The sequence below is a fragment of the Enoplosus armatus genome, chromosome 4 (assembly GCF_043641665.1).
Source record: "Enoplosus armatus isolate fEnoArm2 chromosome 4, fEnoArm2.hap1, whole genome shotgun sequence".
NCBI lineage: Eukaryota > Metazoa > Chordata > Actinopteri > Centrarchiformes > Enoplosidae > Enoplosus > Enoplosus armatus.
Window position 1 is genome coordinate 4,784,103 of NC_092183.1, and position 15,536 is coordinate 4,799,638.

The 15,536-nt window shown below is 42.1% G+C and overlaps 1 protein-coding gene across 1 annotated transcript; it reads left to right on the forward strand.

The window, feature by feature from the left end:
* Nucleotides 1–4,591: 4,591 nt before the first annotated feature.
* xbp1 (X-box binding protein 1) lies at nucleotides 4,592–7,595 on the forward strand. Its single transcript, XM_070904390.1, is given in 6 exon segments — nucleotides 4,592–4,953; nucleotides 5,482–5,578; nucleotides 5,988–6,104; nucleotides 6,219–6,275; nucleotides 6,278–6,385; nucleotides 6,532–7,595. Coding segments are annotated over 6 exon segments (1,191 nt in total). The 5' UTR covers nucleotides 4,592–4,717; the 3' UTR covers nucleotides 7,108–7,595.
* The last annotated feature ends 7,941 nt before the right edge of the window (nucleotides 7,596–15,536 follow it).

Here is a 15,536-nt window from a genome sequence, read left to right on the forward strand (position 1 = left end):
TGACAGCAGCTTCTAATCAAACACTCAGTATTTCGTTCTTAATTACAACACGAGTGCTGGAGCTGAGGCACGCTGCAGTCTAAAAACAATGTTTTAATCAAGGTTATAATTAGAGAAGAGAATGCAGTGTAGTATATGCTGTTGATGTTACTGACACCAACTGAAGCTGCCAATTGTCAATATTTTATGCCAATATGCAAATATATTTAATTTGACTGTTTTCAAGCCAAAAATTACAGGTTGCCAGAACTGTATCCACTGACAGAAGACATTTAGAAAAAATATCCATCGATTCAAAATAATGCAATTCTCTTAGGGTTACTAATCACGAGTCTCAAGGTTTCTACGCCACTGAAAAGGTCTGGCGGCTGAAAAACCTATCCAAACACATAAAACATGCTGATAAAATAACATTTAGCTGCAGGTTTTATAAGCTGCTTTTATGTAATTGATAGCAGGGACATGTTAGGAAAGTATTTAATATCAACATTCATTAAACCATATCAAGTGTCATTATTAGAAGGTTGTTTGGACACATACACATCACACTCACAGTAAGCTGTCCATTAAGCTTTTACCAAGTTGTGCACCGTGCTCAGAACATATTGATTATTATTATTATGATATATCATTTTTACAGCAAGTCTAGCAAAATATTTGCTTAATAATGCCCTTGTGCCTCGAGTCTCACTGGGTTACATGCAAGAAAGATAAATAACCAAGATATAAATGATCAAATAAATATGTGTAAGTTTATGACAGGAGGGAAATTACTGCCATGTATTAATTCCATAATATGAAATGAAACCAGGCTCGTCCCATTAAGATTTCTTTTCTAAAGGAGACTTGGCCGAGACAAAAGCCTGGAGACAAGCATAGAAGTGGCAGACCAATGACATCCCATAATGTACTCAGACAGAATAGTGAGTACGCCCTCATTCAGCACAGCAGTTTGAATACCACAGGGTGCAATTGTAATCTGGAAGGCCTGGTTGTGTCTTACATCACAGCTATGTCACCATCTGGAAGAAGTAAATGCGATTTATACGCCCTGAGAAGTTTTTTTTTTTTTGATGCTTTTGGGATTGGTCCATTTTGAATTGTGGTTTTGAGGATCCACCCACCTTAATCACAGGTTCCAACTCTGAGCTCCCGGGAGGATCCCCACTTCTGCTTTTCTGAGTGTATCTGTGTGTGCGTGTGTGTGTGTGTGTGTGTGTCTAAGTACTGGTTGAGCCGAGTCTAGCAGCCAGGGCGGACTATACATAGGTTTAGCTGTGCACACAGTTCCTCTCAGAGCCTCCAAGGAAGATTATCCGAATCCAGGATGTGTAACCAATGATTTAATGCTGACACTGCAAATATTATAAAATGAAATACAGTACTGTAGTAAGTAAACACTCCTGCCAACTCAACTCAACTACTTCTTTCCAATACAGATCAAATGAGACAGGAATTTCCTCAGAGAAATGTGATAATTAAAGCAATAGTTTTGCATTTTGGGAAACATGCTTATTCGCTTTCTGGCAGAGAGTTAGATGATGAGATCACGTACACGTCAGTTAAATGTGAAGCTACAGCCAGCAGCTGGTTGGCTTAGCTTAACATAAAGACAAGAAATGAAACTAGCTAGCTTGGCTCTGGTCTCTAATCCGTACAATAATCGAATGTACAAAACAAAAACCAATTTGCCATTTTACAGAAGGAACGTGCCAGACTATTTCTTGGCTTTTAGCAAGAAAAAACAATATATAACGTGCTCATTTGTGATCTTTAGAGGTTCTGGTTCTGGCTTTTGTTACCGATGGAAAGACCCAGGCGAGCTGTTTCCTCCTGTTTTCAGTCTCTGTGCTAAGCTATGCTAACCGTCTGTTGGCTGTAGCTTCTTTAAGGGACATAACAAGTAAGAAAACAGAGTGATTCTACTGGCTTCCTGTGTGTGTGTGTTGAAGATGTTTCTGATTTGGAACAGTTGTTTTTTGATGAATGAGAAGTTTGAAGAAGCTCCAGGGCTCTCCTCAAGGCAAAACCTTTTCACTGCGTTTGTAGTTCAAGGTCTAGCTCAAGTATTCTCCAAATGCACTCTACATCTTTTGAACCAGTCAGGCAGCAAAGACCTTTAAAGTTGAAGAGTCTCTTTGTCTCACATTGTATTCAGTGAGCTGTAAATGTTTGAGTTGTTACACCCATGTAAGCACATCATGTATTAAGAGGATTTTCATTAAGTACTTACAGAGCATTAGTTTGTGGTTTCAACAACTCTGTTCTTTTGGTTAATACAGGGGAATGAGTCCATTGGGACATTTTACTATGAAATGTTGTGGACTGAACACATGATTAACATTTTAAATGTACAGAATTTGCAGAACAAAAGCAATTATTTGTCTGTTAACTACTAAAGATGACAGACACCCACTGGCTGTGTGCACAGGACAGAACGGAGTAAGAGTTAAGTATGAAACACTCAAGGAAAAATCCTTCTGGCTATTTAGCAGAAAGACTTGAATTCTCTAGAGTTGTTACACCACAAACCCATTCTGGGTTTTACGTAACTTGAGAGCTCAACATATATAGGAGGTCACTTCACTGATGGCAAATGTGACACTTGTATCACCCATGACGGGGGATCCCCAACCAACTTTCCAAGTCAAGAATAACTAGCTGTATTTCATCTTTTGGCAAGAGGGTAGTGTATAATACCTATAATAATAGTGTATAATATTAAATATTTCCGCTTGTTCTACCGAGTGACATAAAGAAACTTGAAAATAGGAAATGCTCACCAGAAAGTTCAAAGGCTCACCTAGTTCCCTATTCGCTTTAAAGCGTGTGACAAGTTAGCATTAACTTTCATTCATGTGGCCACAGGAATTTTTCCAGCTTATATTGCTGGACACCCTGTGTTCAAATCCAGTTTTCTTTCTCCAATACTATACTACACTGTGACACACCCACGCCATCATACCAACTGCTCTTACTTTCTCGGATGTTGATTCTGTAGTGACGGTAAAGCTCCGCAAACAGGCCAGTGTTTGCTCTAGCCGCTGTAGTTGCCCCTGCTGAGGTGACAGACGACTGGGGCAAAGGGCTACTAGCTGTAAAGAATTACGGTGGCCAGATACCGCAAAAATGTGAATTCCTGTTTGAGGACAAATAGGAGCCTACTTGTGAACTTGCTTGATGTGTTTCTACTTAACAGCTTCTGATGGAGGCATGTTTACTTCAGGGGGGGGGTTGGCTATTTGTTGACGACATGCCCAAAGCCAGTCTTGTAGTACACATTATTAAGGTTGTAAACTGTGCTTAATCATATCGGTTCATATCTTTCACTACGAGGCTCTCCAGTCAATACATGTGTTGAACTCTTGTTTTGTTCATAGTTGAGCGACAGTGTGGTTTCTGAGCTATCTCTTGTTGCTGTTTCCACATCCGGTTGTTTTTGTTGTATTGTTAAGAACTTACTTCTGTTTTGTGTTACGTTTTACTCTTCATGGGTCAAGCAAAGCACACATTCATTACAAACCTTTTAGCCCTATTTTACCTGAAGTTCAATGTTCTGAACTGAAATGTAACAATCCTTCTTTTCGCTGTAGTGAAAATGCATGAAGATGTAAAATATATTTGACAATTTTTAGAGATCTTGTAACAAATAAAAATGGGAATTTTTGATCATGTGTGTATAAATCAATCATCCACATTTGACAGACAAGAAACTGACAAACACTCCATCAGCTCAGCAGTCTTATACAGGAAGTAGTAAATGAGCATTTCAGGGAAACCCATCAGAGTGGTAAAGCTTGTTTTATGTGTTTACCTTGTTCCTTCAAAGAAAAGTATGAGGATACTATACGATGCAACACAGAGAGCATGAAATATTTCAAAGAGGCCAACTGCATCTTGGATCCAGGAAACTGAGGTTTAAAAAAAAAAACCCTGAAGCACATATCCTGAAGCACATATCCTGTCCTGATAAAAACTCAAGTGTTGTAAGTGTGACCTGCTATTCTATAGTGGCATTTATGTTCTAAACGTCAGCTGATATGAAATCTAAAACCTCAATGTGACCTTTGGCCTAACATAAAGAACTCAGTGCTGTTTGTCTTTCCTGGACAGAGAGGTTGTAAATACCATACGGAATAGGAACAACTGTGGATGCAGGAAACTCCAAATCAATGTCACAACACCACGATCAATACAGTGAAAGTACTGCAGGTTTATACCGCATTGAAGTGAACTGTGGACTGAGCAAGTCTGTGTGGGTAAAATCTGATGCAACTCCTAGAAACAGGAGTCTGACAACAGTCAAGTCTGGCTTAAGGGTCCCACGTTGACAGAATAAAATATAATGTGATATAATAAGATGGATAAAATGACATGTTGTTGACTTGAAACTTGAACTGACAGAGACGCCTGACGGGAAATTACACTCAACAGGAATTTGGGGTCATTTTACTTTGCAAGCAGAGTGAAACTTCAAATGCAAATTACATCAGCCCGACGGCCAATCACGGGCCGTAAACCGATTGCGTCAGAGCCGCCGGGAGCCTATCAGCGGTCACCACGATAGTAGAAAAAGATCGCAGGCACAGCCCATCTTGTTCCACAGTTGAGAATTGTCGGGGATCGGGTGGCCAGTGAAACCTCAAGGTTTCTACTGAATTCAATAAGGATACCCCGTTATCTCTGATTTCAGACAGCGCCAGTCGGATATACCAACATGGTGGTGGTAGCAGCAGGGACCGGGGGCACCCACAAAGTGCTCCTGATATCCGGGAAACAGACCGGCTCCTCCAGCGGCTCACAGGCGGGCTTCAGCCGGCCCATCTCTGTCGTTTTGCCGTCAGCGGCTAGCCAGGCGTCGTCGGATTCAGACTCCAACTCCTCTGCGGGGCCGCCAATACGAAAAAGACAGAGGCTCACGCACTTGAGTCCGGAAGAGAAAGCACTTCGCAGGTTAGTTTCACCAAAATATCCCTCATTTACCATTTACATATTCCCGTTTTTATCGTTATTTTTAAAGCGTAAACCCGGCCATTGTTCAGGGGATTAGCACAGAGACACGCCCAAATATATTGATCCCTAAGCAGATCAGTAAACTGATTTGAAGTTTAAATGGCAGCTCAAGGGAATAGGGTCAATGTTGCGTCACCCAGTATTATAATTGCGCTATCTAAGCTGTCTTAAATTGCCTCATGAAGAAGTTAAATCATTTAAACGCCGTTGTTGTATCACATTTGGACTTTGAACTAGCTTGTCCGACTGCTATCTGAGAGATTGGACTGTCCGTGGACCCGCCCGGCTCTGCCGTTACACAGCAGGACACTGATATCCTGGTGTGCCTGCGTGGCAGGAACATGGCCGGTGATTGCGCAGTAACGTTACTGTGAGCCAGCGTCATGTCAGGAGGGGGGGGGGGGGTTTAGTCAGCATCATGGAAAGAATGTGTTAAATTCCTGATTTTTCATCTTTCTTTTTTTCCAGGAAACTCAAGAACAGAGTCGCAGCTCAGACAGCTAGAGACAGGAAAAAGGCCAAAATGGGGGAACTGGAACAGCAAGTCCTAGAGTTGGAGCTGGAGGTATTTTTATTTTTTCATAAATCATCTTAGGACGGGGGTGTAGCTGGGAATGCAGGGTCCCTCATTCAAGCAGATGCTGTGTTTAACGCCCATCCCACCTTCAACCCCTCTCCTCATGTCCCCACTTCCCCAATATTGTTGCACAACTCAAACACATCTCCTCTTGATATCATTGGATATATTGCATTTACAATAGACATTTCACACTGCAAATAATGGCATTAATCAGCTATGATATCAAATTCACTACAATTAAAATTTTGCATATGCAAACACTGTTTCGTTATTTCCCTTATGTGGTGCGGCTTCATTTCTTGTTTTGTTTTCATCTAAAACACTTCATGCATCACTTCCAGGTAAACGGTTGCAGGTTTCAAGTACAAACATCTGTTTGTTTTTCCTCCCACAGAATCAGAAACTTCACATTGAAAACAGAGTGCTTCGGGAAAAGACATGTGGCCTTCTGACAGAAAATGAGGAACTAAGACAGAGACTTGGGTTGGACACCCTCGACACAAAAGAGAAGGTAAGATTGTAATGCAGACTGTAGAGGGGAAGCAGGGTGGGTTCAGTTTGTAGTGATCAATCTTTTTAGTAGAGTAATTTTAATTCACCCTTTTTTCCCCTCTTTTTGTCACAGGTTCAGGGTCTCTTGTCCACTGGGAACGAAGCAGGTTTGGGGATCGGGTCTTCTGAGTCCGCAGCACTCAGGCTATGTGTGCCTCCGCAGCAGGTGCAGGCCCAGCAGTCCCTAAATCTGAAGACTTCTCAATGGATACAGACAGTCCTGACTCTACAGACAATGAGGTAAGTCTCTGATAAAGATGGCTCCTTTTTTATGGAAAGACTTGTCTTGAGATTTAAATCCTGTTGCTAAGAAATCTCTGTAATAACACCAGAGTCAGGTCATAGGTTACGAGGCTAATCTCCTGTTTTCTCTCCCCCCTCACTAGTCTGATTTGCTACTGGGCATTCTGGACATCCTTGACCCAGAGCTGTTCCTCAAGTCTTGTGAACAGGAGTGCGAGGAGCCGCAGGTGCAGCTGGTCGGAGGGGGGAACCCAGTACCTGCCACCACACCTGCGACTCTGGGGTCCCCATCAGTTAAGCTGGAGGCCCTTAATGAACTGATCCACTTTGACCACATTTACACCAAGCCCGTGGAGGAGGTGAGCAGCGGGCATTGCAGCGACTCGGAGAGCGACACAGAGGACAAGATTGATGAGGCTACCTTCCCCATAACCGAGGTGGTGGTCGAGGAGGAGACCGTCTGCATCAAAGACGAGCCGGAGGAAGTGGTCATCCCCAGCTGTAATAGTCACAGTCAGATGGATGACCTTTTCTCTGGAGCCTCCTCCCCTGCCCTCAGCGGCCTGGATAAGGAAGCCTGCCTGGCGGACACCTACAGCGACTCCGGATACGAAGGGTCCCCTTCCCCTTTCAGCGACATGTCCTCTTCCCTGTGCTCAGAGACCACCTGGGATGACATGTTCGCTAATGAACTCTTCCCCCAGCTTATCAGTGTCTGAATCCAACCCCTCGGCCCAATAAGTAATAATATATACACATGTAAGAGCTAATGTGTAGTGTTTAATAACTACAGATAAGCACACAATGCTTCATAGTAACGTAGAACACCACTGAACCTGCTCGTATATAGGCTAAAGTTAAGCACATAATCTCCTTTTTTTTATTACAGCAGGTCTGTACCACTGGCGATGCTGCATTGACTTGTGGGAGATGGAGTTCATGATGGCTTATTTTGGCATCATTTAATTACTGCAGAGGGTTAAAGATTTATTACTAATCTTTCACTCGCTTCAAGGTGAAATGTGGGTTGGAATCAGTATTTCTGTAAATTAAAAGGGGGACAGGACCGATCATTTAAACATTTTTATTTATTTGTGTATTCTGCTTCGGAGTCATTGTATGTCCACATGTAAAAAACGCTTTCTTCTAATTTGTTGACCGCTCTCCATGTAGTCTAATTACTGCATTAAAAAACTTTTGCATTGCATCTTGTCTGTTGGTTTAAATCATTACAACTGCTTATACAGAAAAGATGGTTTTGACGAATGTTTACAGGAGAATATAGATTATAGCGCAACAATTGGAATATTTTTCATGACGTTGATCTTAACTGTTAAATACTGTTTAGATGTGCAATGTCATGTCAATAAGATAACTGGGTAATTGTAATGTGTATCGGCACTGATTTTTAATGGAAACTGCTGCTGATATTAGTTGATCAGTTAGTTGAAAGCAAATTCATTGAAAATACTGTTGTCACTTAAGCAAAATCACAAGAAATTGAAGGCGTCACAAGCCAAAAAGGGTTGGAAACAACTTGACTAAGCAATTAATTATAAAAGGTAATTGACAGATTAATCAACACTGAAAATAACTGCTAGTTGCAGCCCTAATGGTAACATGTTCTGACATCTTTCTGCCTACACACAGGTTTCAGACAAAAACATCGGATAGTGAAACACCGAGTCGTTTGTATCGTCTCAATTTAAATCCCATCACCAATGGAATCAGTTTCTCCCGCAGACGTGGTCGAGATATCAGACATTTTAATTATGCAAATGATGGTCAATTAGATTGTTGAATGTTTACTGTGCTCTTAGTTCAGTATGAAGGGTCAAAGGTTAAGGTATTAGGAGTATTTTCACAAAACGGGTTTATCAAGCTAATTTAACAAACGTTAAATGTTATCTTAAACTCCAATATGAGCAAACAACATGCTTAACTCAATCACACTCTTGAACCTCGTGGTCAAATGCTGTTTTACAGGTCAGTCGTAATAAAGCGTAATCTTTTCACAATTAACTCTCCTATCCTCATTTGTAAAATTATCTCGCACATGTGCGGACACAGTGTTTACATTCCCTATCTCTCTCTTTTGCCAGCACAGCCTTGCTTTTCTGAGAAGGGGGGCTGCTTGTATTACATAACACTTCTAATGTAACTGGGAGTTTCCTGGGAGCCTAACCTGAGACAGTTTGAGTCTTTACTTCCCGACAGAAATGGGTCAGTGCGAGTATTGTTGGTGTTTTGGCCTAGTGTTAAGAGAATAGGTGTGGAGTGGGGAACACACCTTTCCCTCAGGCCTTTATTCTAAACACAATGAGGTCTCATTTTGTATGTTAGAGGAGACAGTTTTTCTTTTAAGTTCCCGAGGCTGTGATTGGTATGACCCACCCACTGAACAAAAGTCCCTGTTTTTGTCCGATCTAATTAGATCAGGTTTTCAGAGATGCAACGCCGATGTGATTGATCTTAACTCTGCAGGGCCCGGCTGCCTGTCTCTATTAGCTTAAGCTCCCGTTCACGGATTACAAAGCTTTGTATTAGTGATGTCATCCATTGCGTTTCCCAGCAGCTCCTCTAATTTTGAAGAACATGACAGCAAATTACCTAGAAGAGGTTAAAAGGGAAAACATTGGCAACTCAGCTATTTCATTGTAATTTGACCTCCATTTTGTGTTATTGTGGTAGGTTGAAGGAAACCGCATCGGCCTTTGACGTAGCTTCTCCTCAGCTACCCCGAAACAGTGCGGTGAGAAATGTACCGTTTCCTGTCTCATTGGTGCGAACCACAGCAAAGACTAAATCAGCCTTACAGCTGCTGAGCTGAAACTGAAAAATATCTGCCGGAGCGCAGTTTTCGATTTCAGACTGTAGATTCTGGTTTATTTAGAGATTCATTTCTGTTTCTATTCAGTGGATGTGTGTGCTAGTTATGATCTCACCCATTGGTTAGGTAAAATAAGTGTTTCCATGTTGTGGATAAAAATGATAGATCTTAGCAAGCTAAGTGTGTCAAGAGATATAAACGGACTTCACGGACGGATCCCAGAATGCTTTACAGATTGTTCTCATTCACCCATTCACACACCGATGGCGACTAAGCTGCCATGCAAGGTGCTGTCCCCCATCGGGAGCTACTTAGGGTTCAGTGTCTTGCTCAAGGACACGTCGACATGTGGACGGGGGGAGCTGGAGATCGAACCCCCCAACCTGCTCTACCTCTCTTGTGACCGTGTTAACAAGTGCACCACCATGCCACCCTTGATATCTGCACCTTTAGGAGTTTTCTGCATCAGATGTTAAAACTCTTGGTGAACCCGTGGATGTATTGTGAACCGCAGGATATACGTTGCTCACTCGGTTCTGAGTGCGCCACAGTCTGGATTTAAATTTGCAATAGTTTGCCCCGAAATACGATAATTCTTTATTTGGAGATTGACACCTGGAAATGCTGACTACTGTCTTAATCCGAGTTAACAGGGACTGAATCATGCCAAAATGTATGGGCCATTTTCCTGCTCTGACATGTGAGATGTTTTGTGACCTAAAAATTGCATTTTCTTTTGATTAATGTTCATAAAGACAAGGCCCCAAGTCAGTGTGTTCCTCTAAACCAGTATGAAACCAACCTGGGGTCTGAATGCCAAAGTTCATGCTTAAATTAGAGCCAGATTTGCCACGCTAATATGACACTGTCGCCACCTATGCACGGATTTGGATAAACCTTACTGCAGGCCTCGGGTTACTACACTCAGCAGTGTTATAAAGAGGATTGCTGAACCTACACTGGCAGCTTCAATGTAAATACAGGTTTTACAGTTGGAACTTGGAGCTCCAGTGTGCTCCACATGTACATTTAGACTAAGAGCAACAGGGTCAGTCTACTCTGACACCGTAACAGAAACACTTTTGGGTGTTGAAGTAGCTTAACTTAGCTTTACAACAAGGATTCTGAGAAATAAGCATGTAAAAAAAGAAAAAAAGTACCAGCTGATCAAACAGGATTTAAAGACAAAGTGAGTCAGGTGTAAAGCAAACAATTGGTCAAGGCAGCCAGAAGTGCATAACGTGGCTCATGTGACAGTTTTCTCAAGTGAGAGGTAATGGTAATGGTGTCGCGGGTGGGGGGTGAGGTGGGGTCACACTCTCTGCAGTCACTGAGCCTCAAGGGCTGAGCGACTTCAGTCATCTGACCCAAATCTACGACCCCCTTTGGCTTTCTTTATTAAAAGGATAATGAGTGGCTGATCACAAACATGGGGGAGGAGGGAGGGAGGGAGGGGGGCACTTCATGAATGATTCCGCTGGGGAAAAGTGAGTCATCGTCCCCGTCATTGCCAACAAACAACATCTGTCCATCTCTGTCCGTGGACACGGAGGAACACGACTCACCAGCATGTTTAAAAGGCAAACTGCTGAACTCAATCACCTGTTGGTGTTCCAGAAAAAAGGCTTGTCAACCCCGTGTTCCCGCTTCACAAGACGTGTTGCTATTCTTATTATTACTTTATGTCTGGCTTGTTTTTCCAGATTCCAGATGGTCATTTAACATGCAGTAAATCATTATACAGAAAACAAAAGCCATCAATCATCAGTCTTTCATCTGCATCTCCCTGTTTGAGCTGTTCTTTTCACTTGCAAGACAGAACAACCAACGTTCAAACAATACCAACGGGACAATCCCACACACCCTGTCTTGTCAGGACCAAGCCAACCGTTTCTTAGTCAACTTGAATGTGTGTGGAAACAAGGAGCTGCAGACGTACAGCATGTTATCAGTGACGCACACATACCGGCGTGCACTCACATGCAGACGCACACTTCACTCTTGTGCTCAGTCAAGGTGGCTTACTCTCGAGCTGTGAGAGAGATCGTTGTCCTCAGTTACCACTGGCAACAAAGGACGGTCAGTGGAGTGTGTTTATGCATGTCTGATCCACGGCACTGAGCCAAAGCCCACCGAGGGAACAGTGAGGCTACTTATGGGAGTCAGAACATGCAGCTCTGCGAGTCACGTCGTAAAACTGCAGTTAAAGATCCCCTCCAGAAGTTTAAAGACATAAGACTGTCTGATGTGATTTTGCCACAAAAACGACCTTGTTAGAAATTGTTAAAATTACATCTAGTTTCTATCCTTCATTGAAAAGTCTAGATTGCATGAATATGCAAATGTGTTTTATTTCAAAACTTTGAACCACTGGACACAAGATGTGTCCGAAGTCATTGTAAAGTGAATTCTCGGTGTGTGCTGGAGGCATCTACTTTCCACATCACACTGAAGTTGCCTTTTGGACCACAATTAGCTCCAAATCAGCTGAGATGTCCCAAACTCCTGCCCGTACGTTCATGTCTTAAACTCAGATTAATGGTGAGCACAGAGAAGATGAATGTGGAAACAGTGTTCTAGTGTTTAACTCCGCACACCTTCTGCACAGTGAAAGTCACCAAGTGAAATAATGATAAGCAAAAGACATTTTTAAGTGGAGCAGGACATATTTGTCAAGCTAACATTTCTGCATTGATGTTGATTGATGAAATATAACTATATACACTTATTCAAATCAATTAAGAAATACGCTCTTATCTTGAAGAGAGATCTCATAACCATCTTTTGCTTTCAAAGTTAACATCAACAACTTATTCTTTGGAACAAAATCCGAGGTCAGCAATGAGGAAGAAACATGAGACATTTTGTACAACGAATGACAGCGGTCCAGCCCAGGCTTCCTGGAGTGATACTTAATAGGCACAAGCTAATGCAAGCTGCGGATGAACTGACGTTACACATTACACAAGGCCCCATTGCCATGGTTTCACTTCCTGTACTTGTGGCAGGTCTGCAAGAGGCAGCCCGTCTGCTGGAAGAAAACATTAATCACTTGGATTCCTCCTACACAGCGTGGCAGATTCTCCCTTTGAAGCTCTCTCAAAGGCAGCAAATCTCACGTAACAAAGATTCAGAGCGCATGAAGGGGATTTAAACTGCACGCCTTGAATATCTTCTGATACCATCTAAATGACTTCTGCTCTCATAACCTTGACACAGCTTTGCATTTTACTCAATCTGCAATCTAATGCAAATTCTGAGTCCTGACTTTCAAAGATCTTTTAGAGCAGAGCTGCAGTTGCACTACAAACCAGGACTTTTGGATGGCCTTGCACTGCTCGCTCAAACCAGGCCCCTGAGGTTAAAGGCACATGCGTCAGCCAGCAATTACAGAGTCTGCTTAAACATGATCACAGAGCACAGACGGACAGGCATGCACACACATAAGTGTGGTAATTCCTTTTTGGAATCAGGACCACCTACGCTATCTGAGACAATAAACATCCCTTAGCTGTCACAGCTTGTACTGTGTCTGTTGTAATATCGAACACTCCCGCAGTGACCAGGTGTAAGAGTCATAGATCAATAGTGTTGCTGCCAGGTGAAAACTCTGTACTGCATGTCAGCTTTTTGGAAATTTAAAAAGAGAAACAACCTTTGTGTTACGTAAGGTTACGTATTTTTAAACAAGACAAAGAGTCTCTGTGAGGCTGTCCTTTGACATAGTGGTGCTTTGAGCTAAACACTAACGCTGGCATGCTAACATGCTCACAATGAAAATGCTAACAAGCAGATGCTCAGCAGGTATGTTTGCCATGTTCACAATCTTAAGTTTAACATATTAGCATGCTAACATTAGCTGATTAGTACCAAAGTGCAGCTGAAGATGAAGTATTTGCTTGTTAAGTATTAAACAAATTGAACATTTGGGGATCACCAAAGTCATTAGGATTCATTGTCTGTACAAATTTACATAATCCATCCTGAAGATGTTGTGATATTTCAGTCTGTTATTGCCATGGAGCTCCGCCGTTAGGGTGGCTAAAAATCTAAAAGTATGTTTGGAGATTTGGCCAGAGACTGTTCTCAGCCCATAGACAAGCGATCAATAAACACCACAGCAACAGCTGAAAGTATCTTCTTATGAAAAACATTTGCCTTATCTATAAAAAAGCCTTATCTAAAAGGAAATTGACAGAAAATACAGGATTTACTTCCCATTCCAAGAAAGATAATGTGGTCAGTAAAAAGTAACGACCTAGCTGACAGCGACAGTAGAACAGCACACTTTCACCACTGTACCCACAACAGGTGTTTCCCTCAGTGGCCTCAGCAGCTGTAAAAGTGTCATATGAGTGTACTTTAAGCTAATGCTACACGGCTATTTTTGTCAGTTGTGAAGACAGCCTTTAGCCTAGTAACTTGTGTGACAAGTTACTTTGAACTTGGGCTAAATGACATTTGTCACAGTGACAAGATAACCCAATGAATCACTAGTTTTTGTGCTGATCTCTGGACCTCTGGACATCATATTTGGGTAGAAAATCCAAGCGTGTGCGTGACTTTAAGAACAGCGTAGGTAGCGCTAACTGTTTGAGCAATGATAAGAGAGTGTCTACATGTGCAAAGAGCCAGCTGTGGGGAATTTATCAGTGGGACAAAGGGCTGGCCAAGGGAACATGCAGGAGCAGGAAGACACAATGAAGGAACGGATAAAATCATCACCACCATCACCATCACCAGCAACACTTTTATCATGAAGAACAAGTGATCATATGTAGCTGTGCCATAAGAGCTGAATTTCACAACCCCTAATGTTTTAGTTTGAAGTTGATGTCACTGCAAAAAAAATTTGCTTTTGGTTGCACAACTTTTCACCACTAAGCAAACACTTCTTCTTTGTCCATTCTATGCAGCCAAATTCACTTTCATAGCTACACAAGCATGGAGAGCCTGATGCTGGTAAACTGGAGAGTAAATATTGGATTTTCCTGTAGGCGGGTCGGCCGGTGGGCTTTTTGATATGACGCGACGGAAAGAACACAAGGTTTTTAGATCAGGCCACCTACGCGACTGAAGCAGAAAACAGGGTGTTCTGTCATTTTAAACTAAACGTATTTTCTGGTACATTTGAACAGAAATGAGCAGCAGCTGTTCTTGCTTCTAATCTTTTCTCCTACCAATTTAAGTCTTTGTTCCTCTTTAATGTTTTAATGTTTTTCACTAGTACTGTTGTACTGTGCTCTGCTTTCAGATTGAGAGAGACGGGTTAAAAGAAAGGATGGTCAAAGCAGCACAGTGACATCCTAAATGCACTGAATCCTACCTGATAAATGCCCACATCTTCACACAAATTTAAAAATGTATAGTCTCAAGCCAAAACTGAGATCATCCTGAACATCATTATGACATCATCAGGGTAATTTTCCTCAGACACGATTTTCATGTGTAAAACAGGTGGACTTCCCCTTTAATGTTTGAGCAATCAGCTGTATTTTTATCCATTTTGAGGCTAAAAACATCACAAATCACCAAATGATGTGACCATTATGTGCAACCGTAAACCGTTGGCTAACAACCTCTAAACTTCTAGACATGGCTCAGCTGCATTCATTAAACATCCGGCACAGTATCTCTATTTACACCAGCTTGCTCGTGCTCACTGCAGCTAAGACACTTTTTCTGATTCAAACCCTATTTTATGTTTACTTATGTGCATAATTATACCAGTTTAAACTTGTTTGGTATCTTCCACTTTATTTCGTCTAGACTTTGTGCCATGAGGCATGAGCTCTAAAACCTGAGTGAGAAGTTCAAATGAAAGAATGTTTGTTCCCCCTCATGTTATCCTCAGCCACCCTGCACCCCACCATCCCCCCTGCCTAGGGCTAAGAGAGGGGCGTGGGGGTGGGTTGAGCTCAGTTCCCAGACTGTGTGGCATTCCTGAAATGAGTGCTAGCTCGCTGCTGCCTCGCCATTCCCAACCCCACCCCTCCTCTTCCAGGCAAGAAACTTTCCCCTGTCACTTTATGCTGCTCCACCACCACCACCACACACACACACTGACGTATTCTCACATGGAAAAAAATACAGTACATGTTATCATAAATGGATAAGGAGGGCTAGAAGTTACTAGAAGTCATTTTCAAAAGCGGTAGTTAAAATGACACATATTGGCAAAAGGGCTGCTTCTTTTGATCATGCATGATGTGATCCTGTTTATTTGTCTAAAAAGGCGTCTCAACCACATTAGGTTCAAACATTCACAGTCACAAAACATGATTTCAGTCACATCCACTTTCAATTTCTCCAAAATGC